The 27,442-nt window shown below is 43.2% G+C and overlaps 1 protein-coding gene across 1 annotated transcript in view; it reads left to right on the forward strand.

Moving 5' to 3' along the window:
* Positions 1–27,081, forward strand: part of LOC139449781 (ATPase family gene 2 protein homolog A-like) — a 28,561-nt gene extending 1,480 nt beyond the window's left edge. The window contains exons 2-15 of the mRNA XM_071231309.1: positions 3,576–3,843; positions 6,362–6,420; positions 7,334–7,879; positions 9,460–9,589; positions 9,807–9,863; positions 11,633–11,753; positions 12,693–12,827; positions 14,834–14,951; positions 15,074–15,207; positions 17,820–18,029; positions 20,182–20,315; positions 20,938–21,064; positions 21,941–22,105; positions 26,568–27,081. Coding sequence (XP_071087410.1) covers positions 3,576–3,843; positions 6,362–6,420; positions 7,334–7,879; positions 9,460–9,589; positions 9,807–9,863; positions 11,633–11,753; positions 12,693–12,827; positions 14,834–14,951; positions 15,074–15,207; positions 17,820–18,029; positions 20,182–20,315; positions 20,938–21,064; positions 21,941–22,105; positions 26,568–26,744 — 2,381 coding nt within the window. The 3' untranslated portion in view covers positions 26,745–27,081. The remainder of the gene's footprint in view (positions 1–3,575; positions 3,844–6,361; positions 6,421–7,333; positions 7,880–9,459; positions 9,590–9,806; positions 9,864–11,632; positions 11,754–12,692; positions 12,828–14,833; positions 14,952–15,073; positions 15,208–17,819; positions 18,030–20,181; positions 20,316–20,937; positions 21,065–21,940; positions 22,106–26,567) is intronic.
* The last annotated feature ends 361 nt before the right edge of the window (positions 27,082–27,442 follow it).

Below are 27,442 nucleotides of genomic sequence, written 5' to 3' on the forward strand. Positions count from 1 at the left end.
TTGAACATGTCAGTAGTTTTGAGTCAATCTGTTAAACAAATGGGCAGATTTTTCAGTCAATTTGTAAAATGTCTTAAATATTTAGACATTTTATGAATTGCCCGAGTGAATCACATTTTACACATTGACTGTAACATATACACACCTACAAAACAACAAAAAAACCTTCTGAAAACAACAACTTAGTGTTGTCTGTCTTGCGTCAAAGAACTTCCCAACAAAAACTGAATGATTATGTTTAATGCTACAGCATATGAATGAAAACAAATTGCAAATATCGTAATTTCAACCGACCAAAGTCATATATATGATATTGGGCAGTTACGTTGTTCGAGGAATGTATCCGTAAATATCCACATAAGGAATGATATCCCACATGTCTTCATCTGTACAAAGAAACTTGTTCGATGTCAAATGTTTTTTGAACAACCTAATATTTTAAAATATATATAGCGTTCTTGGATATTTTAACTTGTGTTCCTTTCTCGACTGATCACATGTTTCAAAGTGTTTCGCATTGTGGTCAAGTCTCCTTGGTCAGCTGAGATAGTACACATGACAACTATGTTCATGATGTCCATGTATCTTTAAAAAAATCCTTTGAGTTAGATAACAATGAGCTTTCGATCAACATATTATCTGTAAATCTTTTGAACAAAAGATGTTGCTTTGACATCGCCAGTTCACACCCTGTCAGATATGGGTGCATTCCGTCCGCTTTAATAAACCTACACATGTAAACAGTTACTTTGGACAAGTCCACTATGCAAGATAACAGCGATTAATCAATCAACATATTTTCTGTTAATCCTTTGATGGATGGTTTTTTGTAACTCAACTGATCATTCCTCTCTTGCTGCGTTTTCACATGCATATTACATAACACATATGTCACCCTGACTTCAGACTTGGATTTAGATGGAATAATTACCCCAGATACAGGGACTGCCAAATGGGAACCTTTGTCAGGTAATCTGATTAGTGCTTCCACTAATTACACCTGTAATATATTCAGTAACTGAGCATCAAGTGAATGATGACAAATACAGCAGTGTAGGATTATACCAGGAAACATGGCTGACAACAAGGGAAAAGAGATCATATTTTATCATATAATGGGTAGGTTTCTCGGCAGGATAAAGCCAACGGATAAAAACGATATCCGTTGGGGTCATATGCGGATAGAGATGCAAATATCAAAGGTCAAGTAGGACTACTTTCGCTGTTTATAAACAAACATGGTGTCGCCCTCGTCATTCGGCGATCGAGTCAGAATTAACCATCGGGAATCTGGATAAACTACAGGGATATATCAAAAAAACAGTCTAACATACTGAAAATCAGTGTCTAACTGTGACGTAGCTAAGGCATTTTATAAGTTTTGGCAACTTTGGAGATATAAATTTCGAAACAATTTTGCGAGGGCACGAGGCCTAGCCAAGCGGGATGAGTAGCCATATCTGTGCTTGTAGACCTCTGCGGCTTAAAACCTTCTCCACAAATTAAAGTAGTTGGATATTGCCGAAATATGTTTGAATTGTTACCTTGTTTCGTTTAGTCGCTGTGTGTACATCTGACTACACTTCTTAAGGTTATACCAGGACAGACCGACTGTCAACAACGTTTGACCGTGGCCGTGACGTCTCATAGACTAGGGTTAGAGTAGCTTCCCTTTGACAAAGGGCAGTTACTCTACTTGGACAGACCGATGAATTGCTGCTAAAGGCAATTAAAAACAACTGCTGTTTTACGTATATGTTGCTTCGCCACTGTATAAGAAACAGATTTCAGTTGGAACTATATTGGCTACTGTCACTGTCCTACTGACACATCACTTACCCTGTGACGTAATAAATATTAATGCGCCCATTCCAGGAAAACTCGCAATATTTCGGTAACGTTTGTGAGAGAGGGAAAGCGATTTTAAAGAACAGAATTAAAGAATGACATTATATGATAAAGAGGTTATCACGCTTGTGTGTTTGGGGATGGTAAATATCCTGCATTAGGAATAAACACTATGTATTTTGCTCGCCAAGGCTCGCTAAATACAATGTTTATTCCTAATGCAGGATATTTAGCATCCCCAAACACACTCGCGTGATAACCTCTATATCCATGCAATCTAAGATCTGAAATGCTTTCACTGCAGGGATACTTCAAAGCTTTTTGGGGCGGTCGGGTAGCCTAGTGGTTAAAGTGTTTACTTGTGACGCCAAAGTGAGTGAGTGAGTGAGTATGGTTTTACGCTGTTTTTAGCAATATTCCAGCAATATCACGGCGGGGTACACCAGAAATGGGCTTCACACATTGAACCCATGTCGGGAATCGAACCCGGGTCTTCGGCGTGACGTGTGAACGCTTTACCCACTAGGCTACCCGACCGCCCCTCACGCCGAAGACCCGGGTTCGATTCATGACATAGGTACAATGTGTGAAGCCCATTTCTGGTGTCCCCCGCCGTGATATTGCTGGAATATTGTTAAACGCGGCGTAAAACCATACTTACTCACTCACTCACATAAAGGATTTTTATAAAACTATAAGCATCACAGGTATTTCCCATTAACGACATCTGATGAGCTTCTGCCGTTCTCTTTGTCTGTTTGTTTAGGTTTAAGAAAAATTAATTAACGTTTGCCCTTAGTAATATCAAAATCTTCATATGTCAAGGGTAACAAATTAGTGTTCATATAGATATTGCCTCAAAGTTTATTTAGCCCAGGCTCTTGTCTTGCCCAGTTGCATTTGCGAGCAAATTGGCTTGCGGCAGCTAGTGAGCCCTAACAGACAAGTGTTAAAGAACGGAGAAGAAGCCAGAGATTGGTGCCCCTTCAGAGAAAAAAACATATGTAGACATGCATACCTGTAGATAGATAGTTTGATAGCTGCCATAAACATTTTTCATTCACAGGTTGCATTCTGTTTGATCAGTTTGATGAGCTCTTTCGAAACATTAAGTACTGTTAAAAGGGATAGAAATTAACTCCCAAAGCAAACATGCCGACAAGGCTAGTCATGCTAGTGGGAGTTTCTTTTCTGCTAACCCTGCAATATGTTACTAATCCTTTTAAAAAAATGAGACTTTTAGATTTGAAGTTTTGATGTGACATAAATACATTCAAATATTTAGACTCGGTCAGAATATATAGATCGGGTGAATACAGAAATTTAGTACATTATTCACTACGTGAAAGACTCAAAACGATGTGTCAAATGTATAGCACAGTGATTTGACAAGGGGAATCGAGAGGACGATAAATAGTTCGTAGCATGTGTCAAAACTTACAGGCCCTACGGTTTAGTAGTATTATAATTTAATTAGCCAAAGGTAATTTCAACTAGCCTTTGGCCAAAGGGTGAGTATTAATTTCCATCCCTGATGTAGAGCTAGGTTTCTTGAGATGTAACCGCTCTAAATTAAATTTGGAAACCGAAAGTGCAGCATTAGGGTTCCAATGTTAAGTTGATCATGGTTAAATCCACAGGTCACCTAGCTCTATGTTGAAGACACAGTAATACCCTGCTGATTTCGATGTATGTTGTTCAGTACATGCTTTCTGTTAATCTTACAGATCTGAAGGTGCCAAAGACACATGAGGATAACATTATTGCTGTACATCCCAGCACTATGCTACTATGTGGCCTTGCTATAGGAAAACCCTGTGTCATCAACTCCAAAGTTGTGAAGATGTGTTGGCCATCGACTGTTGGGAGTTTAACTGGTGTCTACGTTGATGAGAAAACCTTAGCTGACATAGGCAGCAGCAAGGAGGATGTCGTCACAGTGGAAAGTTTTGGTGGGATGGAGGCACATGTTGAAGAAATTATATTAGAATCCAAGTAAGCATGAGTTTGAGTTACAAATATGCTGTACAGTAGCAGATGTTATTATAACTTACAGTGAGGATTCTGTGTTAAAATTGGTCCCCAGCATACTGTGCTGGCTGTAAGAATAAGAAACGAATTTATGGATCAGGTGGTCAGACTTGGTGACTTGATTGATAGTGTGTCATCGACTTTGAAGGCATGGATCATTTGCCTCAAGACCGCCTCCGTGGTCTAGTGATAAACCTCCTGCCCGTAGAGCGGAAGGTCCAGGGTTCGATCCCCGACCGCGTCATACTAAAAGACGTTAAAAGATGGTACTTGTTGTTACCCTGTCTTGCGCTCAGCATTAAGGGGCTAAAACAAGGACTGGTCGGCTCAGAGTCAGTATACTGTATCTGAGTGGGGTATTCATGTTAAACTGCGGCATGGTATCTCAGTGAGCTAGCACTATAAATCGGCATCAGTCCGGACTAGTACAAGCAGCCACACAAACACACACACGTACATGCACATCGCTATATAACTGCAATAATCTTGGACGCGACGTTGAACCCAATTTCACCTCACCTCACCTCATTGTTCACAATGTCAATCACTGGATTGTCTGCTCCAAACTCGATAATTTCAAGTTCGTCATTAAACAAGAAATAAAAAAACAAACAAACAAAACTTAGCAGTTTATTGTGCAGGGACATTTACTTTTACAAACAATTTCCATTCGACATTTTCAAAGTGAGCTTTAGTTAAAAAGTATTAGGACCATGGCCTCTTTCCACAAAGTGATCTTGGCGCTACAACTGTTGTAGTCAGTGTAATTTTATGGGAGTTATGATAATATATGCCGCGAAGATTGCTCTGTGGAAATACTCAGGCTGACAGTGTAGAATTATAAACTGGTGCATACATGGATCCAGAAGTGCAATGCAGGGGTGACCACTCTATTTTTTAATGCATACCTGGTACTTAATATGTGGCCATATGATAAAGGTGGGTGAAATGGGGTTTAATGTGTTCAAGATTATTGCACTAATGGGACATGTATGTATGTGTGTGTGTCTGCTTGTGCTTGTCAAGAGTAATGCCAGTTTTATAATGCTATTCTTCTGAGATACCATGTTGCAGTTTATCATGGATACCCAGGCATGGAAATAATCCAAGAACGTCAACCTGCCCAAATAGTGATAACATATAGCAATACCCCCAAATGTTTGAAATTCAATTATCACTTAGGATACCTTCAACATAAACTGAATTGGTCTTGGCTGACGGGCTATTGCTAATTTCTAACCCTGGTACCCCATACAGACACAGTAAACTGACTCAGAGCGGACCTGTTTTTGTTTTATCTCATTAATGCCAAGTGCCAATCAAGATAACAAAAGTATCTTTTGATGTCTTTTGGTATTACACGATCATAGGACCAAACCACAAACCTTCTGCCTTCTGAGCAGACACTCTGTTCTTTTGAAAAAACCCATAACTAAATCATTGTTTCAAAAAATAATTTTATAATATACTCATCGACAAAAGAAACAGGAATGCCTTACATGTTGGTTGATATATGAAGAATTACGCATATTCAAGAGATGTAAGATTGGTTCAATGCACAAACGAACCTACTGTTATGTTGTGTGAACCGACGCTCATTAATGCATCACATGTGACGTCATAGATCCATGACTCGAGATGCACTATTTGTCTTGTGCAGGACTAGCGTGTAAAGTTTGGAAATCATGTGCAGCATATTGGGCAAGAATAAAGATGTACTGTGGCAACACTTGACTGCTTCTTAGTTTTGTCATTAAGTGGTACACATTGGAAACCAACATACTTCTTCATATATGGTTTGCGTTTCTTTTGGTGGTGAGTATAGTTAACTGAGATGTTTTGGCTAATAAATGCCCAGAGCTACAGATAAGTTGCGTAAAATACCCCCCAAAACTATTCAAAACCCAATTATTTTCAATTAACCTTGCGTACAGAAAAACATGCATTAAATGAAAAACCCAGTTGTTTGAAACAAGCTCACATACCCATAAGCATACCCCGAATGAAATACCCAATGAAGCTCTTTCAACATGGGTACAACGGAGCTAATTTCCAAGACAAGATTACGAGCTAATTTACTTTCTGAGTCAAGCCTATATTTAGAAACATTATATACATGTTTCTTTCTTTTTTAAATCTGAAAATGCTTACCGATTCGAGTGATGAAAGATGAGTATAAAAAATATTGGGTTGCCCAATGAAAAATGTAATAACCCAATTGAATTAGAAACCATCAAGTGAAAACTCAATTGCTCCAAAAGTTATCTGGAGCTCTGAATGCAAATTGTTTCCCCAACTTTATCCAATGTTTTATTTTATTTTATCTTCACACTGACCTTTAGTAATATCAACTACTGATAATCATTTCCACAGAATTTGAACTTAGGAATGACATTCAAATAGTTAAAAAATTTCATACTGCAAAAACATCATTGTGGTATTTTCATTGATATGATGTTGGTTTTTGTCTGCTTTGTTGCAGAGAATGGAGACCAGTTTACTCTGATAAAAACTGCAGAAACAACTTCAAACATAAACTGTGTAAGTTACCATTTGTTTTTTTTCAAAACAACATTCAAAGAGTATTTGATGTGTTAATTTTATAATGGTAAATATTATGAACATTTGAAATACTGATTTGTAGTTAAGTATTATTATACTGTTCAATTAAAGAAGGAAATTTGAATTTGATAGTTGAAAGTTATGCCGCTCATGACATTATTATTGAAATGAGTAGGCTTGAGATTGTAGTTCCTAGGTTACAGATTATAGTCTGTTTGGAGGTATTTTATATATCCATGCATTATAACAGGATGCTAATGGGCTCCTCCATAGAGTGTAACATGTGAACTCTCAGCGATGACCTCATCCTTGTGTGAGTGAGTGAGTATGGTTTTACGCCGTTTTTAGCAATATTCCAGCAATATCACGGCGTGGGGCACCAGAAATGGGCTTCACACATTGTACCCATGTCGGGAATCGAACCCGGTTCTTCGGCGTGACAAGCAAACGCTTTAACCACTAGGCTATCCGACCGCCCCCATCCTTTTATGACCATGGTAACTTTGGACTGAACATGTCACAAGAAGATGTTAGTGTTTTCTCTCAGATTTTCTTTGTTAACACACAGAGAGGCAAAAAGAAAAATATAAATACTGTCGGGGTATGCTTATGGTTTCCTATGAAATAAAAGATATAAAATACACACTAACAAAATCATTTTTAAAAAAAGCATATTTTTTTATTATGCAGCATTTTTTATTTTGCAAAATGGACAGTAGGCTAATGTGAAAAGTAAGAAAATATATTGGTGAGGCACTGATTGGAGGAGGGTGGACCATTAACTTGAACCCATGACCAGTAATATTGTGAAACCATATTGTGAAACAATAGACCAAAGTGAATATTAAAACAATTCCAAACATCACTAACATGCTCATGCATTTTGTTTCAGTGAACAGATTTTTGTGTGAAGGAAATACAGTTACATTTTCATATTTTGGGCAGCTTTGTGAATTTCAAGTAAAATCCTTGAAAACAGTGGTTCATCAACCATGTCATGTTGAAGTGACACCAGTCAGTCAGCCAGATTTGTCCTTATCTGACAGCCTTGCCAGTCTCAATTTATCAGACATTTCATTCACTGAGTCGAAGGATGAATCCAGTCAGTCCGACTCCACCTGCTCCAGCATGAACGAATCAGCTTCAACACCCAAAACACCTGACAGTAAAACCAGCGCAGGGGAAATCATCAGTCCGCGATTGTTCCAAACTCCCGTTATTGATAGAAAACGGAAGTCAAGGAAATATGAGAAGTTTTGTAAAGTTGTGTCAAGTACAAAGGTGACTATAGTGGATGCCAGTGTTAGGGAGGATGTCGATGTTGCACGCGATGCTGGAGTCATCTTGGATGACATCGGAGGCTTGTCTGAGCAAGTGAAACAGATAAGGGAGATGCTGCAGATTCCGCTAACGAACCCGGAGCTATTCAAGTCTTATGGTGAGTCCTTTATGAAAGATTGCTTGTAATATGCATGGAATTGTGTAATTATATGCAGGGTTTTACACGACGCACGCTTGCCCTAAAAGGCGACTATGCTTGTTGTAAGAGGCGACTAAAGGGATCGACTGGTCAGGCTCGCTGACTTGGTTGATGCATGTCATCGTATCCAAATTGCGTGGGCTGATGCTCATGATGTCAATCACTGGATTGTCTGGTCCAGACTCGGTTATTTACAGACCGCCGTCTTAAAGCTGGAATATTGCTGAGTGTAGCGTTAAACAACAAGCAAACAAACACGATACACTGCACACAAATGTATAGAATGGAGGTAAAAAGATCAATATTGCATACCGAGGCACTTACATAATAATATTCATTGTACCTAATTGTTGACAAAGGTCCTGTAATTAAAGCAGTTAGCAAACCTTACACTACACTACATGATTTCTTTACTTTACAGGACCCTAATATTTCCTGTAGGGACCCTTGAAATTAATTATTGGGGGTCCCCTGTTCGCTTACTTTTGTAGGTCAAGGTAAAGCACTGTATATATGAATGGCGGTCATTATGATGCTGATGATAAAAAGGGCAGATGGTGGTGGTGGGTGGATGGTTGGTTGTTGGAAACAAGTGGGGAATACGAGGTTAGAGATGTTGTTATTGATGATGGTGATATTGATGTTTTTGATGATACTTCTAAATGTGTATATATATATCAGTGATGGTGATGCTGGTGAGGAGGATGTCGGTGGGTGGTTGGTTGTTCGTAACTAGTGGTGACTGATGTTGTTGATGGTATTGATGATGGCAATAGTGAATCTGATGTGTATGATGAGGCTTGTGACGCTTTACTGTGTTGCTCTTCAAGCAAGGTGAATTTCTTTAACTTTATTACATCTCTCCATACTCAGGTCATATCAACCACTACTCTTATTTCATAATGATTTGCCATAGGCTTGACAATACAAAGTTTTGATTTCAGCAAATTTAGTTTTCCATATGACATCAGAGATCCAGATAAACGAGCAGACTTTTTAATGCAAGAAATAACATAAGAGATGAATGGTGAACACTTTCCATTTTAGCACTTCTAAAGCTTATAGCATTTAACAGAGAAAATGTGTCTGAAAGTTTTCTAGTGCTCGTAATTTTGCCGCCATTTTGAAAAGACAACATGGGTTACCTCCCTTGTCTATTGATTTAAGGGTTACGGTGATTTGAGTGTGATAATACCATAGCCTGGGTCATTGAATACTCAAGGCAAAGGTGCAAATATTCAATTACGCTCCTTTCAGGAAGATTGTCTTTTCACATGTCAAATACACCTTTCAACACCTGGTAATCTGAGTGCAGCCTTGAAATTTAGTGTTGCATGCAGACCTCATACCATTTGATGTGTAGCACAGTGTAAATGTTAACTATTGATATTTTGTCTTCTATTTTATTGATGTAATGCCATTAGATCTTTGATAATTGTGATCCAACGTTACACCATTATTCAAATGTACAGGCTGTTTAGAAAATAAACAAACAAATAAACAATTGTCAGATATGCTGAAGCTTTTTCATGTTTCAGGCCTTGTACCCCCAAGAGGTGTCCTGATCCACGGGCCGTCCGGCACAGGGAAGACCCTGTTATCTCGAGCAGTGGCAGCCAGCCTCAACATCAACGTCCTGCAAGTTACAGGACCACAGATCTGGAGCAAGTATGTCATGGCGGCGGTGATGATGATGATGTTGATGATGATGATGATGACGATAATGATGATGACAGTGAGGTTGACGATGTTGATGACAATAATGTTGAAGATGACAATGATGATGATGCTGATGTTCATGATGATTGTTGATAACAAGTTGATACTTTGTCATAAAATCACCACTTCATGAAGCACCATGGGTAATTAAGTTCTTTATTCTCAGATTCTTTGGAGAAACAGAAAGTAAGCTGAGGAATATTTTCAAGTCTGCCCAAGAAATGTAAGTAAAAAATCAAAATAGGTTTGTTGTGTAAACTTGCTGAGTATCTGTGAAGACAAAATAAGGTAGCTGAATACTGCTTCCTCATCTTGATGTTGAGGGAATGAACAACATTATTCCAGAATATTCAGCTGAAGGCAAAAACAAATATACTCTGGGACAAATTACTTTCAATTGGTATATAGGTCAGTGGTTGTGCACTTTGTACACTGGGTCTGTGACCTAAGGCACTGCAATTCACTATGCAGAGATGCGTCCTTCAGGTTTGCTATTATCCGATAATGACAGTTTAGAATCCCAGACTCATCGAAATCATGTTCCTTGTTCTGTCAGCCTCACCTGTTTGTGTCAAGGACAGTCTGGTTTAGAATTGCTTCACAGTTACCTGTGCTTATTGGAAGAAGTAAATTATTGGAGTATGTGATCAGACTCAATGACTTAGATGATTGTCTGACATCATAACTTGATGATCATTGTAAGTATCACTGGTTTGTTTGGTCTACACTTGATTATTTACATGTCACTAACATATAGTTGTGATATTGCTGACTGCAGCTTTTTACAACACAAGCAACAAACACATCTGTTTGTGTTTCACATACTTCACTATTTTATGCTCTTCTTTTTCTCCCGAATAGGGCTGACACACTATGAACTGACTAAAAATAATGTTCAGTAACAGCTAAAGATTTAATTCTGGTAGTTTTGTTTGTTAATCAAAGAATAAGGTAGTAGGATAAAGTCTCTCACTGGTAATGTGAAATTTGAAAGTTGCTGAAAACATTAAAATATGGCATGAAAGTTGCCAGTTCAAATGATGGACAACTAGCCTAGCATGTTTTCTTTCTTACACTTGCAAGTACACTTCATCAAGTACGTAGTATATTCGAAAGGCTTAAATGTCTGATAAAGGTGATATTTCCAACAGGAGAAAATCCAGCTATAAGCAAGTCTGTAACCCACAAGTCATACCGTGTTTCTACACCTTGGGTCAAATACTGTTTCCTGTTCAGATAATACAAGAATGCCCCTGAAAACCTATAATCAGCCATCTTCCCGAGGCAAGCGTGTCCACTAGCCTGTATCAAAGCCTAGTTTCTACAAGACTTTGATAACAAGACTAGTGGATGCTCTTCACTCGCTGAAGATGATAATCAGCTTCTTTGTCACATTTTACCCCGACCAATACATTTAATGTTGTATTAGTCTCGAACTATTGGTCTTGAAATGAGAAGTCAAGTCCTCATTCATTTGAACTTTCATAACAATTTCTTGCACTATGCGGATCCTGTGTGTCAAAAATAGCATCTGTCATACCTTTCCCTTTCAAAATCCTTTCAGTCGTCTAACGCACTGCAATTTGCTGTGCAGGGTCAGTCCCCTGGGCATGCCAGAAACCTAAGATTGTGGCTGTGACTCCTGGGCCCACTTGCACAAAGCGATCTTAGCGCTAAGATGATCTTAACTCCCATACTTTAACATAGGCTTACGATAGTCTTAGCGCTAAGATCGCTTTGTGCAAGTGGGCCCAGCTGGTCTGCCCAGATTATGTTTCTGGGTTTAGCAACACCATACCAGTGCTCGTAGCTTTTACCAAAGTGGTGAACGTCTGAGACCTACATCACTTTAGGTTTTTCTCCTACACGTAGCTGTGATATAACTGGAATACTGTTAAAAGCATCGTTAAACCAAACTCACTCAGTCACGCTCCTTGACAAGACAACAATGCTGTAAGTTCTTGTAAGTTGGTATAAAACATGGTGTTGCAGGGCCCCAAGCATCATTGTAATAGACGAACTCGATGCATTGTGTCCCAAGAGAGACAACTCTAACAGTGACCTTGAGAAGAGGGTGGTCGCCAGTCTGTTGACCCTTATGGATGGGATCGATGTGGGTACTCCGTCCTTTCCTTTCAACCTCAGTCTTAACACATTTTCACATATTGCACCTATTTGTTGTGTTTGTCAAAAAGATTCCATAGTGATCCTTATCATTCTTGATGATGTTTATTTAAGAAATAAACGACTGCGCATCCCTGAGTGGTTTATTCTCCCTGCAGTGTTTTATTGTTCAATCAACAATGACCATGACTTGTTTATTTCTTATTTGAGATATCAACATTATTTACAGCCTCTTTCAGGATTATGATAACATGTACAAGTTATAAAAATCTTTTCTTATATTTTAATAATGATGACTCTCAGAAATATTGGTCAAGTCTGTTTTATGCATAGGTGCATATTTCCTACATATTCTGAGACGATTATTTACAGGTCACCGTTACATAGCTGGAATATTGCTGAGTGCCATGTTAAACAACAAACACACATGCACATACTGTGAACAGGGAATTTTTTGTGACTCAATCGCAAAAATTAAAAACGCAAAAATAAGTATAAATAATACATACATACTTTATTCATTGCAACCCATCATCAAATGTTGAAATCATCAACCAGAACCACAAGTTACTCTTTAAGTTAAAAACACAAATGAATGCAGAATGGTCACACAATACATCACAAATGACAGTGTAAACAGACCAAATAGTGTCACTGCTTGATTGTGTCAGTGTCCTTTGCAATTTTGTCCACACAGGAAACAAGCCATCTTGCGTAAATCGGTTTCATGACACTGGTCATCTTTCCGGCCAACTCAGATTAACTAGCTTCGGAGAGAAGCTGTCTATTGTTTGGTAATCGAGAGGTCATCTCAACATGGCAAAAAATATCTCGTCGCAGTATTGTCTTTGGTGTGGTATTCACAATATTTTAACGGCGCAGAAATAAAGCTTTTTGGAAAGAGAACCTGTCAAATTTTCTATTACAGTGCAGCAGTGACAAGATGGTGGTTGTGCTTGGGGTGACCAGTAAGCCGGACGCTCTCGACACTGCCCTGAGACGCCCTGGCCGGTTTGATCGGGAGGTAGAGGTGGGGGTCCCCACTGCCAGACAGAGGCTAGAGGTGAGTACTGGGATGTCGTGGTCGGTTTGATCGGGAGGTAGAGGTTGGGATCCCATCTGCCAGACAGAGACTAGAGGTTGGTACTGGGATGTCGGGGTCTGTTTGATTGGGAGGTCGAGGTTGGGGTCCCATCTGCCAGACAGAGGCTAGAGGTTGGTACTGAGATGTCGTGGTCGGTTTGATCGGAGGTAGAGGTTGGGGTCCCATCTGCCAGACAGAGGCTAGAGGTTGGTACTGGGATGTCGGGGTCTATTTGATCGATAGGTAGAGGTTGGGGTCCCATCTGCCAGACAGAGGCTAGAGGTTGGTACTGGGATGTCGGGGTCTGTTTGATCGGGAGGTAGAGGTTGGGGTCCCATCTGCCAGACAGAGGCTAGAGGTTGGTACTGGGATGTCAGGGTCTGTTTGATCGGGAGGTAGAGGTTGGGGTCCCATCTGCCAGACAGAGGCTAGAGGTTGGTACTGGGATGTCGGGGTCGGTTTGATCGGGAGGTAGAGGTTGGGGTCCCATCTGCCAGACAGAGGCTAGAGGTTGGTACTGAGATGTCGTGGTCGGTTTGATCGGGAGGTGGAGGTGGGTGTCCCCACTGCCAGACAGAGGCTAGAGGTGAGTACTGAGATGTCAGGGTCGGTTTGATCGGGAGGTGGAGGTGGGTGTCCCCACTGCCAGACAGAGGCTAGAGGTGAGTACTGAGATGTCAGGGTCGGTTTGATCGGGAGGTGGAGGTGGGTGTCCCCACTGCCAGACAGAGGCTAGGGGTGAGTACTGAGATGTCAGGGTCGGTTTGATCGGGAGGTGGAGGTCCCCACTGCCAGACAGAGGCTAGAGGTGAGTACTGGGATGTCGGAGTCGGTTTGATCGTGAGGAAGAGGTTGGGGTCCCCACTGCCAGACAGAGGCTAGGGGTGAGTACTGAGATGTCGTGGTCGGTTTGATCGGGAGGTGGAGGTGGAGGTGGGGGTCCCCACTGCCAGACAGAGGCTAGAAGTGGGTACTGGGATGTCGGGGTCTGTTTGATCAGGAGGTAGAGGTGGGCATCCCCACTGCCAGACAGAGGCCAGGGGTGAGTACTGAGATGTCGTGGTCGGTTTGATCGGGAGGTAGAGGTGGGGGTCCCATTCTGCCAGACAGAGGCTAGGGGTGAGTACTGAGATATCGTGGTCGGTTTGATCGGGAGGTAGAGGTGGGGGTCCCATCTGCGAGACAGAGGCTAGAGGTGAGTACTGAGATGTCGTGGTCGGTTTGATCGGGAGGTAGAGGTGGGGGTCCCCACTGCCAGACAGAGGCTAGAGGTTTGTACTGAGATGTCGGGTCGGTTTGATCGGGAGGTGGAGGTGGAGGTGGGGGTCCCCACTGCCAGACAGAGGCTAGAAGTGGGTACTGGGATGTCGGGGTCTGTTTGATCAGGAGGTAGAGGTGGGCATCCCCACTGCCAGACAGAGGCCAGGGGTGAGTACTGAGATGTCGTGGTCGGTTTGATCAGGAGGTAGAGGTGGGGGTCCCATCTGCCAGACAGAGGCTAGAGGTGAGTACTGAGATGTCGTGGTCGGTTTGATCGGGAGGTAGAGGTGGGGGTCCCCACTGCCAGACAGAGGCTAGAGGTGAGTACTGAGATGTCGTGGTCGGTTTGATCAGGAGGTAGAGGTTGGGGTCCCCACTGCCAGACAGAGGCTAGAGGTGAGTACTGAGATGTTGGAGATGATTGCTGTTATGGCTTTATCTGGGAAATGTTTTAAATGAATGGTTCTTAATTTAATGGTTGTTGAAAGGTTGTTATTAGAGTGTCAGTTAAGTTGCTATGTGTAGTATTGAATGAATGAATGAATGAATGAATGAATGAATGAATGAATGAATGAATGAATGAATGAATTGTGTTAAAGTTATTAAAATATATGATTTTGTGAGAATAAGCATCAACATTTTACTCTCATTGGAAATAAAATACAACTTTAGGCACTGATGTGTATAATGTAAATTTGATGGACTTCTGTTATCACATGTGTCAGATCCTGGAGAAGCTGTTGAAGAAGACCCCAAACACGCTGACCACAGAGGAGCTGACGGATGTTGCTGACGCTGCTCATGGCTTTGTAGGGGCTGACCTGGCGGCCATCTGTAAAGAAGGTAAGGTTCTCATTTCAATGTGATCTGTGATGTCAATATCATGCCTACTGATCTGTTAACTGCAGAGCTTGTTGCCTGGTATCAAGGGAGATAACCTTTGCAACCTTTCTATCCTTTTGTAGCTGGCTTACATGCAGTGAAGAAGAAGATGCAGACTGGGAACAAGCAGCTGGTGATATGCAGGGAGGATGTAGTGTACGCCTTGTCCACTGTCCAGCCCAGTGCCATGAGGGAGGTGCAGCTGGAGGTGCCCAAGGTAATTAGTGGGGACAAGGGCAGTTCATCAGTGGAGACAGGTCATTAGGAGGAACGTCATCCTGCAGGTGATAGTGGGGTCAAGGGGAGTTCATCAGTGGAGGAAGGTCCTTAAGAGGAATGTCATCCTGCAGGAGATAGTTAGTGGGGACAAGGGGGGTTCATCAGTGGAGACAGGTCATTGGGAGGAACGTCATCCTGCAGGAGATAGTGGGGTCAAGGGGAGTTCATCAGTGGAGGAAGGTCCTTAAGAGGAATGTCATCCTGCAGGAGATAGTTAGTGGGGACAAGGGGGGTTCATCAGTGGAGACAGGTCATTGGGAGGAACGTCATCCTGCAGGAGATAGTGGGGTCAAGGGGAGTTCATCAGTGGAGGAAGGTCCTTAAGAGGAATGTCATCCTGCAGGAGATATGATTAGTGGGGACAAGGGGGGTTCATCAGTGGAGAAAGGTCATTGGGAGGAACGTCATCCTGCAGGGATATGATTAGTTGGGACAAGGGGAGCTCATCAGTGGATACAGGTCATTGGGAGGAACGTCATCCTGCAGGGATATGATTAGTGGGGACAAGGTGAGTTCATCAGTGGAGACAGGTCATTGGGAGGAATGTCATCCTGCAGGGAGACGGTTAGTGGAGACAAGGGGAGTTCATCAGTGGAGACAGGTCATTAGAAGGAACGTCATCCTGCGGGGAGACGGTTAGTGGGGACAAGGGGAGTTCATCAGTGGAGACAGGTCATTAGGAGGAACGTCATCCTGCAGGTGATAGTGGGGTCAAGGGGAGTTCATCAGTGGAGGAAGGTCCTTAAGAGGAATGTCATCCTGCAGGAGATAGTTAGTGGGGACAAGGGGGGTTCATCAGTGGAGACAGGTCATTGGGAGGAACGTCATCCTGCAGGAGATAGTGGGGTCAAGGGGAGTTCATCAGTGGAGGAAGGTCCTTAAGAGGAATGTCATCCTGCAGGAGATAGTTAGTGGGGACAAGGGGGGTTCATCAGTGGAGACAGGTCATTGGGAGGAACGTCATCCTGCAGGAGATAGTGGGGTCAAGGGGAGTTCATCAGTGGAGGAAGGTCCTTAAGAGGAATGTCATCCTGCAGGAGATATGATTAGTGGGGACAAGGGGGGTTCATCAGTGGAGAAAGGTCATTGGGAGGAACGTCATCCTGCAGGGATATGATTAGTTGGGACAAGGGGAGCTCATCAGTGGATACAGGTCATTGGGAGGAACGTCATCCTGCAGGGATATGATTAGTGGGGACAAGGTGAGTTCATCAGTGGAGACAGGTCATTGGGAGGAATGTCATCCTGCAGGGAGACGGTTAGTGGAGACAAGGGGAGTTCATCAGTGGAGACAGGTCATTAGAAGGAACGTCATCCTGCGGGGAGACGGTTAGTGGGGACAAGGGGAGTTCATCAGTGGAGACAGGTCATTAAGAGGAACGTCATCCTGCAGGAGATAGTGGAGACAGGTCATTAAGAGGAATGTCATCCTGCAGGGAGACGGTTAGTGGGGACAAGGGGAGCTCATCAGTGGAGACAGGTCATTAAGAGGAATGTCATCCTGCAGGGAGACGGTTAGTGGGGACAAGGGGAGATCATCAGTGGAGACAGGTCATTAGGAGGAACGTCATCCTGCGGGGATATGATTAATGGGGACAAGGGGAGCTCATCAGTGGAGACAGGTCATTAAGAGGAACGTCATCCTGCAGGAGATAGTTAGTGGGGACAAGGGGAGTTCATCAGTGGAGACAGGTCATTAAGAGGAACGTCATCCTGCAGGAGATAGTTAGTGGGGACAAGGGGAGCTCATCAGTGGAGACAGGTCATTGGGAGGAACGTCATCCTGCAGGAGATAGTTAGTGGGGACAAGGGGAGTTCATCAGTGGAGACAGGTCATTAAGAGGAACGTCATCCTGCAGGAGATAGTTAGTGGGGACAAGGGGAGTTCATCAGTGGAGACAGGTCATTAAGAGGAACGTCATCCTGCAGGAGATAGTTAGTGGGGACAAGGGGAGCTCATCAGTGGAGAAAGGTCATTAGGAGGAACGTCATCCTGCAAGAGATAGTTAGTGGGGACAAGGGGAGTTCATCAGCGGAGACAGGTCATTAAGAGGAACGTCATCCTGCAGGAGATGGTTAGTGGGGACAAGGGGAGCTCATCAGTGGAGACAGGTCATTTAGAGGAACATCATCCTGCAGGAGATATGATTAGTGGGGACAAAGGGGGTTCATCAGCGGAGACAGGTCATTAAGAGGAACGTCATCCTGCAGGAGATGGTTAGTGGGGACAAGGGGAGCTCATCAGTAGTCGAGGAACCCCATCATCTCAGAAGTTAATCAGTGGGGAGACAAGAGGAGTTATGTAGTGGGGACAGGAGGCAACCAGTAGTGGTACAAGGGGAACTCAATGAGAGGTGATGGGTGCTCATAGGACGGGGTGGGTTGACTGGGACATGGAGTTCCAAGGTGATGGGATCTCGTGGGTTGTGGGAGCTCTTTGCAACAACATGGAGTTCAGAGGTGACAAGAGTGATAGTTGAGAGACGAGAGCTCATCATGACCAAATAACAAAAATTAAAAATACACTGTCTTCATTCTGTGTCCATGCAGGTCCTGTGGTCAGACATTGGTGGCCAGGCCGAGTTGAAGTTGAAGCTGAAACAGGCAATAGAGTGGCCCCTAAAACACCCCGAGTCCTTCCAGAGGCTAGGCATCAACCCTCCCAAAGGCCTGCTCATGTATGGGCCCCCAGGATGTTCCAAGACTATGATAGCTAAAGCTCTGGCCACAGAGAGTGGCCTCAACTTTATTGCTGTCAAGGTAAATGATACAAAATTTTGTCTATAACAATGTTGAGAGAGAATGTATTGTAGCAAAAAGGGCAGTCATAAAAATGTTAAAACATGCCCTCTGGAATATGTGTGTGCCAACATCTTTGAAATGTTTTTTTCCATCATGAGCTTAATTATAAGCCTTCTGTGCTGTTTCGCAAGTGATATGTCCTGTGTATATCTAGGGTCTGTAGTTGTTCAGCATGTGATATATCCTGTGTACATCTAGGGCCCCGAGCTATTCAGCAAGTGGGTGAGGGAGTCTGAGCATGCTGTGAGGGAAGTGTTCAGCAAGTAACATAACCTTTGTACATCTAGGGCCCCGAGCTGTTCAGCAAGTGGGTGGGGGAGTCTGAGCGTGCCGTGAGGGAAGTGTTCAGGAAGTAACATATCCTGTGTACATCTAGGGCCCCGAGCTGTTCAGCAAGTGGGTGAGGGAGTCTGAGCGTGCCATGAGGGAAGTGTTCAGCAAGTAACATATCCTGTGTACATCTAGGGCCCCGAGCTGTTCAGCAAGTGGGTGGGGGAGTCTGAGCGTGCCGTGAGGGAAGTGTTCAGGAAGTAACATAACCTGTGTACATCTAGGGCCCCGAGCTGTTCAGCAAGTGGTTAGGGGAGTCTGAGCGTGCCGTGAGGGAAGTGTTCAGGAAGTAACATATCCTGTGTACATCTAGGGCCCCGAGCTGTTCAGCAAGTGGGTGAGGGAGTCTGAGCGTGCCGTGGGGGAAGTGTTCAGCAAGTAACATATCCTGTGTACATCTAGGGCCCCGAGCTGTTCAGCAAGTGGGTGGGGGAGTCTGAGCGTGCCGTGAGGGAAATGTTCAGGAAGTAACATAACCTGTGTACATCTAGGGCCCCGAGCTGTTCAGCAAGTGGGTGGGGGAGTCTGAGCGTGCCGTGAGGGAAGTGTTCAGCAAGTAACATAACCTGTGTACATCTAGGGCCCCGAGCTGTTCAGCAAGTGGGTGGGGGAGTCTGAGCGTGCCGTGAGGGAAGTGTTCAGCAAGTAACATAACCTGTGTACATCTAGGGCCCCGAGCTGTTCAGCAAGTGGGTAGGGGAGTCTGAGCGTGCTGTGAGGGAAGTGTTCAGGAAGTAACATAACCTGTGTACATCTAGGGCCCCGAGCTGTTCAGCAAGTGGGTAGGGGAGTCTGAGCGTGCCATGAGGGAAGTGTTCAGGAAGTAACATAACCTGTGTACATCTAGGGCCCCGAGCTGTTCAGCAAGTGGGTGGGGGAGTCTGAGCGTGCTGTGAGGGAAGTGTTCAGGAAGTAACATAACCTGTGTACATCTAGGGCCCCGAGCTGTTCAGCAAGTGGGTGGGGGAGTCTGAGAAGGCCGTGAGGGAATTGTTCAGGAAGTGGGTGGAGGTCTGAGTGTGCCGTGAGGGAAGTGTTCAGGAAGTAACATATCCTGTGTACATCTAGTGCCCCGAGCTGTTCAGCAAGTGGGTGGGGGAGTCTGAGCGTGCCGTGAGGGAAGTGTTCAGCAAGTAACATAACCTGTGTACATCTAGGGCCCCGAGCTGTTCAGCAAGTGGGAGGGGGAGTCTGAGCGTGCCATGAGGGAAGTGTTCAGGAAGTAACATATCCTGTGTACATCTAGGGCCCCGAGCTGTTCAGCAAGTGGGTGGGGGAGTCTGAGCGTGCCGTGAGGGAAGTGTTCAGCAAGTAACATAACCTGTGTACATCTAGGGCCCCGAGCTGTTCAGCAAGTGGGTGGGGGAGTCTGAGCGTGCTGTGAGGGAAGTGTTCAGCAAGTAACATATCCTGTGTACATCTAGGGCCCCGAGCTGTTCAGCAAGTGGGTAGGGGAGTCTGAGCGTGCCGTGAGGGAAGTGTTCAGCAAGTGGGTAGGGGAGTCTGAGCGTGCCATGAGGGAAGTGTTCAGCAAGTGGGTAGGGGAGTCTGAGCGTGCCATGAGGGAAGTGTTCAGCAAGTGGGTGGGGGTCTGAGTGTGCCGTGAGGGAAGTGTTCAGCAAGTGGGTAGGGGAGTCTGAGCGTGCCATGAGGGAAGTGTTCAGGAAGTAACATAACCTGTGTACATCTAGGGCCCTGAGCTGTTCAGCAAGTGGGTGGGGGAGTCTGAGCGTGCCGTGAGGGAAGTGTTCAGGAAGTAACATAACCTGTGTACATCTAGGGCCCTGAGCTGTTCAGCAAGTGGGTAGGGGAGTCTGAGCGTGCCGTAAGGGAAGTGTTCCGGAAGGCTCGGGCTGCTGCTCCTGCTATCATCTTCTTTGACGAGATAGATGCCCTGGCTGTGGAGAGAGGGAGGTAGGTAGCCACTGGACTCATGTGAACAGACATTACTACCACAACAATATGTATAAGATAATTTTTCATGCAGTTTTATATGAAATGATTCTTGCATATTCTTAAATGCCATTCCATGTGACTTTTGGCAGTTTGTAAACAAAGTTTCCACATCTGAAATACACAGAAATAAGACTGAAAAGAACACCCTGCCTTTAACAAGTTCAGATGCCACCAATTAATTGGAACATGCTTATAGCTGCTAGTCTGCCTGGCCCATACTTGATTATTCATGGACTGCCATGACATGTATCTTATAGCTGGAATATTGCTTACCCTGATATAAAGTGAAAAACAAACTTCCTACCCAGTTCATCTGGAGGCAAAAGTGTGGCTGACTTTGTGTCAGTCTAATTCATGTCACACCTGCTGTTCCCAGCTCATCTGGAGGCAATAGTGTGGCTGACTTTGTGTCGGTCTAATTCATGTCACGCCTGCTGTTCCCAGCTCATCTGGAGGCAATAGTGTGGCTGACTTTGTGTCAGTCTAATTCATGTCACGCCTTCTGTTCCCAGCTCATCTGGAGGCAATAGTGTGGCTGACTTTGTGTCAGTCTAATTCATGTCACGCCTTCTGTTCCCAGCTCATCTGGAGGCAGCAATGTGGCGGACCGTGTTCTAGCACAGCTGCTGACGGAGATCGACGGAGTTGAAAAGCTGCAGGATGTCACCATTGTTGCTGCCACCAACAGACCGGACATGATAGACCAGGTGGGAATGCATATTTACGTATGTTGTTATACTGCACATGGAGGGCGCTGATGATCCATAACTTTGTGTTTTGAGATTGTATTCAATGCCATAATATATAACAAAGCATTAAAACGTCTTCGTTTTCTAGGTCCTTTTATCAGTGAAATACAGGTTCTTTCTATAAAGCCATACAAATTAGTTATTAGTGTTATTATTTGTTTCCAATAAGGGAAGTTTTAGGGACATTTTCACATTAAGGGCTGAATATCAGCCTCTGAGCAGGTCTAGATAAATCCCTGGAGGATTTGTTGATCATAGCTTTGAATCCCATTTCATTATTTACCCTGGACTGTTGGCACCATATCCATGCTGGTGGCTTTCACAAAGGTGGTAAATATCTTTTACCGGCTCTAGGCTTATCTCCAACATTAAGTTAACATGATATGAGATATGGAAAATAATATCTAAAGAGGCATGAACCTCAACCACCTCTTCCAACACAAGGGGCGGTCGGGTAGCCTAGTGGTTAAAGCGTTCGCTCGTCACGCCGAAGACCCGGGTTCGATTCCCGACATGGGTACAATGTGTGAAGCCCATTTCTGGTGTCCCCCGCTGTGATATTGCTGGAATATTGCTAAAAGCGGTGTAAAACCATACTCACTCACTCACTCTTCCAACACAAGAAGATTTTAAGCTGTGTACAGTGCGAGGCTTAATGAGCTGGCTGGTATAGTGTGTCATCATACCCATTCTAGATTGATGCTCAAACTATCAGTCTCTTGTTTGTCTGCTCAGGGCGCACAAATACCATGTAGGTGGACCTATGAAGCTGACATATTTTTCTTCACAATGTTTTATTTCATACAACATACAATATAAAAAGTCTTATCACAGGCCCTGCTGCGTCCAGGGAGAATTGATCGGATCCTGTATGTTCCCTTGCCCACCCCAGACACACGGAAGGAAATATTTCAGCTGCATCTGCAGCGGATGCCCGTTGACGAGGATGTGAATGTGGATGGTCTGGTTGAGGAGACCGACAAATACTCAGGGGCTGAGGTATGTAGTCCGAAAATTAATCTGATAGAGTTTTGTGTATAAGTCATTGTCGGGCGGAGTGCTTCTCAGGCCGCACAACTACTTTGGTATTTATCCTTTCAATTATATGTTTGTGGAAACAAACAAATATAAATATTAAATTTGACATTTATTTTTGGTTTCTAAACATTTTGACTAGTAAATTGTGTTATTCTATGGAACATTCTAAGATGCTTCACTAAAAGATCAAAGGCCCCGACTGTAGTTTCTTCCTGCGATAAAGTTCACTGTTTGAGTTAGCCATAGTGGACTGACATCATGATGCTGTTTAAGTTACCTCCCCTGCTATCTAATGTATCCTTGGAAACATTGTTTTTTCATTCCTGTCCAGCAAGATGGTGCATCCACATCATTTTTCAGTGAAATAGTTTCTTTATACTTGTCAAATATTTGAATATTTTTATGTGGGAACAAACATGGCAAGATGATGTCAACCATCTCTCATGCTGCAGATTATCACAAACATATTCAAACCACTGTGTCAGTATTGTCTGAGGCGTATGTTATGTCTGTCAAAGGAATGTGCAATCTTTGAAAAGTTTCATAACTCATTCACATCGGTTAGAGTATCATTTAGCGCAACCAACTCGGTAAGCACATGGCTTGCAGTTGCTGCAGTCTGCTAATTTTAGTGGTGGAAATAAAGTTGCAGCTTGTACGACAGAAAACACCGCAACTCACAATAACCAGCGACACCAAACTTAGGCGATGTTTACATTTCTTAGCTCGACCCCACAACACACCTGTAGAATGTTTCAAGTCATGTGTTTAATTTGAAGCCAAATAATATAGAAAAAATTAAAATCTTACTTCTTGCTGCATGGGATTATGGCTATCCACACATTGAACAGATCATTTTAGTGGCATTGTATCATGTTCAAAACCTAAGTACGTCTCTTAATGTAAGGGTGCAGGCAATTCAGTTAATGTAAGGGTGCAGGCAATTCAGTTAATGTAAGGGTGAAGGCAATTCAGTTAATGTAAGGGTGCAGGCAATTCAGTTAATGTAAGGTGCAGGCAATTCAGTTAATGTAAGGGTGAAGGCAATTCAGTTAATGTAAGGTGCAGGCAATTCAGTTAATGTAAGGGTAAGGGTGCAGGCAATTCAGTTAATGTAAGGTGCAGGCAATTCAGTTAATGTAAGGGTGCAGGCAATTCAGTTAATGTAAGGGTGCAGGCAATTCAGTTAATGTAAGGGTGCAGGCAATTCAGTTAATGTAAAGGTGCAGGCAATTCAGTTAATGTAAGGGTGCAGGCAATTCAGTTAATGTAAGGTGCAGGCAATTCAGTTAATGTAAGGGTGAAGGCAATTCAGTTAATGTAAGGGTGCAGGCAATTCAGTTAATGTAAGGGTAAGGGTGCAGGCAATTCAGTTAATGTAAGGGTGCTGGCAATTCAGTTAATGTAAGGGTAAGGGTGCAGGCAATTCAGTTAATGTAAGGGTGCAGGCAATTCAGTTAATGTAAGGGTAAGGGTGCAGGCAATTCAGTTAATGTAAGGGTGCTGGCAATTCAGTTAATGTAAGGGTAAGGGTGCAGGCAATTCAGTTAATGTAAGGGTGCTGGCAATTCAGTTAATGTAAGGGTGCAGGCAATTCAGTTAATGTAAGGGTAAGGGTGCAGGCAATTCAGTTAATGTAAGGGTGCAGGCAATTCAGTTAATGTAAGGGTGCAGGCAATTCAGTTAACGTAAGGGTGCAGGCAATTCAGTTAATGTAAGGGTGCAGGCAATTCAGTTAATGTAAGGGTGCAGGCAATTCAGTTAATGTAAGGGTGCAGGCAATTCAGTTAATGTAAGGTGCAGGCAATTCAGTTAATGTAAGGGTGAAGGCAATTTAGTTAATGTAAGGGTAAGGGTGCAGGCAATTCAGTTAATGTAAGGTGCAGGCAATTCAGTTAATGTAAGGGTGCAGGCAATTCAGTTAATGTAAGGGAGCAGGCAATTCAGTTAATGTAAGGGTGCAGGCAATTCAGTTAACGTAAGGGTGCAGGCAATTCAGTTAATGTAAGGGTGCAGGCAATTCAGTTAATGTAAGGGTGAAGGCAATTCAGTTGATGTAAGGGTGCAGGCAATTCAGTTAATATAAGGGTGCAGGCAATTCAGTTAATGTAAGGGTGCAGGCAATTCAGTTAATGTAAGGGAGCAGGCAATTCAGTTAATGTAAGGGTGCAGGCAATTCAGTTAACGTAAGGGTGCAGGCAATTCAGTTAATGTAAGGGTGCAGGCAATTCAGTTAATGTAAGGGTGAAGGCAATTCAGTTGATGTAAGGGTGCAGGCAATTCAGTTAATATAAGGGTGCAGGCAATTCAGTTAATGTAAGGGTGCAGGCAATTCAGTTAATGTAAGGGTGCAGGCAATTCAGTTAACGTAAGGGTGCAGGCAGTTCAGTTACTGTAAGGGTGCAGGCAATTCAGTTAACGTAAGGGTGCAGACAATTCAGTTAACGTAAGGGTGCAGGCAGTTCAGTTGATGTAAGGGTGCAGGCAATTCAGTTAATGTAAGGGTGCAGACAATTCAGTTAACGTAAGGGTGCAGGCAATTCAGTTGATGTAAGGGTGCAGGCAATTCAGTTAACATAAGGGTGCAGGCAATTCAGTTAACGTAAGGGTGCAGACAATTCAGTTAATGTAAGGGTGCTGGCAATTCAGTTAATGTAAAGGTGCTGGCAATTCAGTTAATGTAAGGGTGCAGGCAATTCAGTTAATGTAAGGGTGCAGGCAATTCAGTTAATCTAAGGGTGCAGGCAATTCAGTTACTGTAAGGGTGCAGGCAATTCAGTTGATGTAAGGGTGCAGGCAATTCAGTTAACGTAAGGGTGCAGGCAATTCAGTTAATGTAAGGGTGCAGGCAATTCAGTTAATGTAAGGGTGCAGGCAGCTTAGTTAATGAGCCCATCAGTTTTCCCTTTTGAGGATTTTCAATTTACGTCAAAGGTCATTACACGTTTGACTTAAAACCCAGCTCCAATAAAATTTAAGTTGAGTCTTAAATTCGACATCTTAGAAAAGTAATGATGTTTGGTCTACCCCCATGTGTAGTGTAATAACGTAGAGCGTCCTCATGCTGTAACTATAAGAGTTTAGGGCAAAATTATGCTTTATTACACTACAATTGGGGGTAGAGCAAACTTTTATTTCTCAATTACATGCATTATATTGAAAGTCAGAATAGGACCCTATTAGATCATGCTTGTCATAGATGCCAACTAAAATGGGGAGTTGGTGTTAGTCTCTTGGACTGTGAGTGTGTATCATCATACCAGGACGATACACTTTGTTGCTCTTACTACCTGTCACTCACTCAGTTAAAGGTAATCAGAATCATTCCATGCCCTTTGAAATCTTTCAGGGGAGGTAACTCAGACTGATTACCTCCCTTTTCTGTAATGGTAAACTCGTCAGTGGATCATACCATTTCTTATGTTAAATTGTTGCTATCTAATAGTGCATGCAGAACACTATCAGCTTTTTTCAGTAATGGTAAACTCGTCAGTGGATCATAGCATTACTTATGTTAAATTGTTGCTATCTAATAGTGCATGCAGAACACTATCAGCTTTTTTCAGTAATGGTAAACTCGTCAGTGGATCATAGCATTACTTATGTTAAATTGTTGCTATCGAATAGTGTATGCAGAACACTATCAGCATCATCAATACTTCATAGGTTTGTTTTTTCTACGTTCCACAATCACACTAAATACATGTGGCCACTGTGTAATCACAGGTTTTGACAAGTGAATCAAGCCGTGTCCTGGTTTAAGTGAGGGGCAATAACTCTTGTGCAACAAGTGCTGTAGGCGTGCGGCCTTGACTCTACACTAAGCTTCAATGTGAGGCATCGGTGGTGTTCACACTATGTTCATTCACGGAGTAGGGCTAATTTGATTTCCACCAGTTATACACAGCCTCATTTCATAACCTGGCTGAAAACTGACATGTCACTGTTACATCACAACTCAACCCGATGTTTTCTTCGGGCGTTAAGCAACGTAGTGTACACAAACTCATGAAGCCTGTCAAGGTGGGAATATGATGATTGGCAAGTAGGAATAAAACAAGCAGCAAGTCGTAAATCAAACAGCAAAAAGTATTATTGACTCAACCCATTTCTACTGCCTTCAGGCCACCGCTATGAAACTCCTGTTGTGAAAAGCAGGAGAGCTTGTACATCTTTTGTCCGAAATAGTGTCTCACTTTTGAACAAATCTTAAGTTATTTTATACAGGTCTATGTTTATGTTGCCCAGTGCTGCTTAAAATCATTTCTTGTCTCCTTTTATTTAAACATAACTCTTAATTGTTTGTATGTTAATGCCATATCTTATATCTATGCATCTATTATGTGTACTTTATGCATCTAACTACAGTAAACTACGGTTATAATGAACTCAAAGGGATCAATAATTTTAATTCGTTTTGCAGGTCTCCGCAGTGTGTCATGAGGCAGCACTGTTTGCTCTACAGGAAGACATCCACAGCTCAGTTGTGCGGCACCGACATTTCACAGAGGCTCTGTCCACAGTGAAGCCTCGCATCAGTCACCAGAAGCTGCTGTTTTATGAGACATACAGTGAACTGAGTGGCCTGCATGCTGTATAACTGCAGCTGCCAAGTGTTTCTTGTGAGGGTCGGTGGTTAGATCTCTAGCCACGTCTTTAAAAGATGGTACTTGTTGTTACCTTGCCTGGAGTTTGTCGTTGAGGGTCTAAAACAAGGACTGGTCGGCCTTGAAGACAGTATACTGTGTCTGAGTGGGGTATATCCATGTAAAACTGCGGCATGGTATCTCAGTAGGCTAGTACAATAAAATTGGCTTAGTCCAGACCAGTACAAGCAGCCAAACATATACAGCATGTCGCTGTGTGTGTAAGTGCAATAATCTTGAACATGACGTTACACCCATTTCACTTCAAATCACTTCTGTGTCACACAACACAACACACACACACACACACACACACACACACACACACACACACACACTGTCCGAGGAAATTTGTGCTATTCAATATTCAATATCTATGTGAGGACACACACCTTAGACACCATGTATGCAACTGTAATTATCAACCAGGGTGCCATTTCACAAAAGCCTCTTAGCGCTACGACACGGTTTATGACCCTCTTTAGGATCTCCTTATGACCGTTTTACGAAAGCATCTTAACAACATCGTAAAGTCAATCTTACACTAGGATGTCGCAAGACCTTACGACATCGTATTTACCATAGCCATGGGACCCGGAAGTGAAAGGGCACCCTGGGTCATACCTGAAGAAGCAATAATATCCATTGTCTA

Source organism: Haliotis cracherodii, unplaced genomic scaffold (assembly GCF_022045235.1).
Source record: "Haliotis cracherodii isolate W230 unplaced genomic scaffold, xgHalCrac1.p SCAF_8, whole genome shotgun sequence".
Taxonomy (NCBI): Eukaryota; Metazoa; Mollusca; class Gastropoda; order Lepetellida; family Haliotidae; genus Haliotis; species Haliotis cracherodii.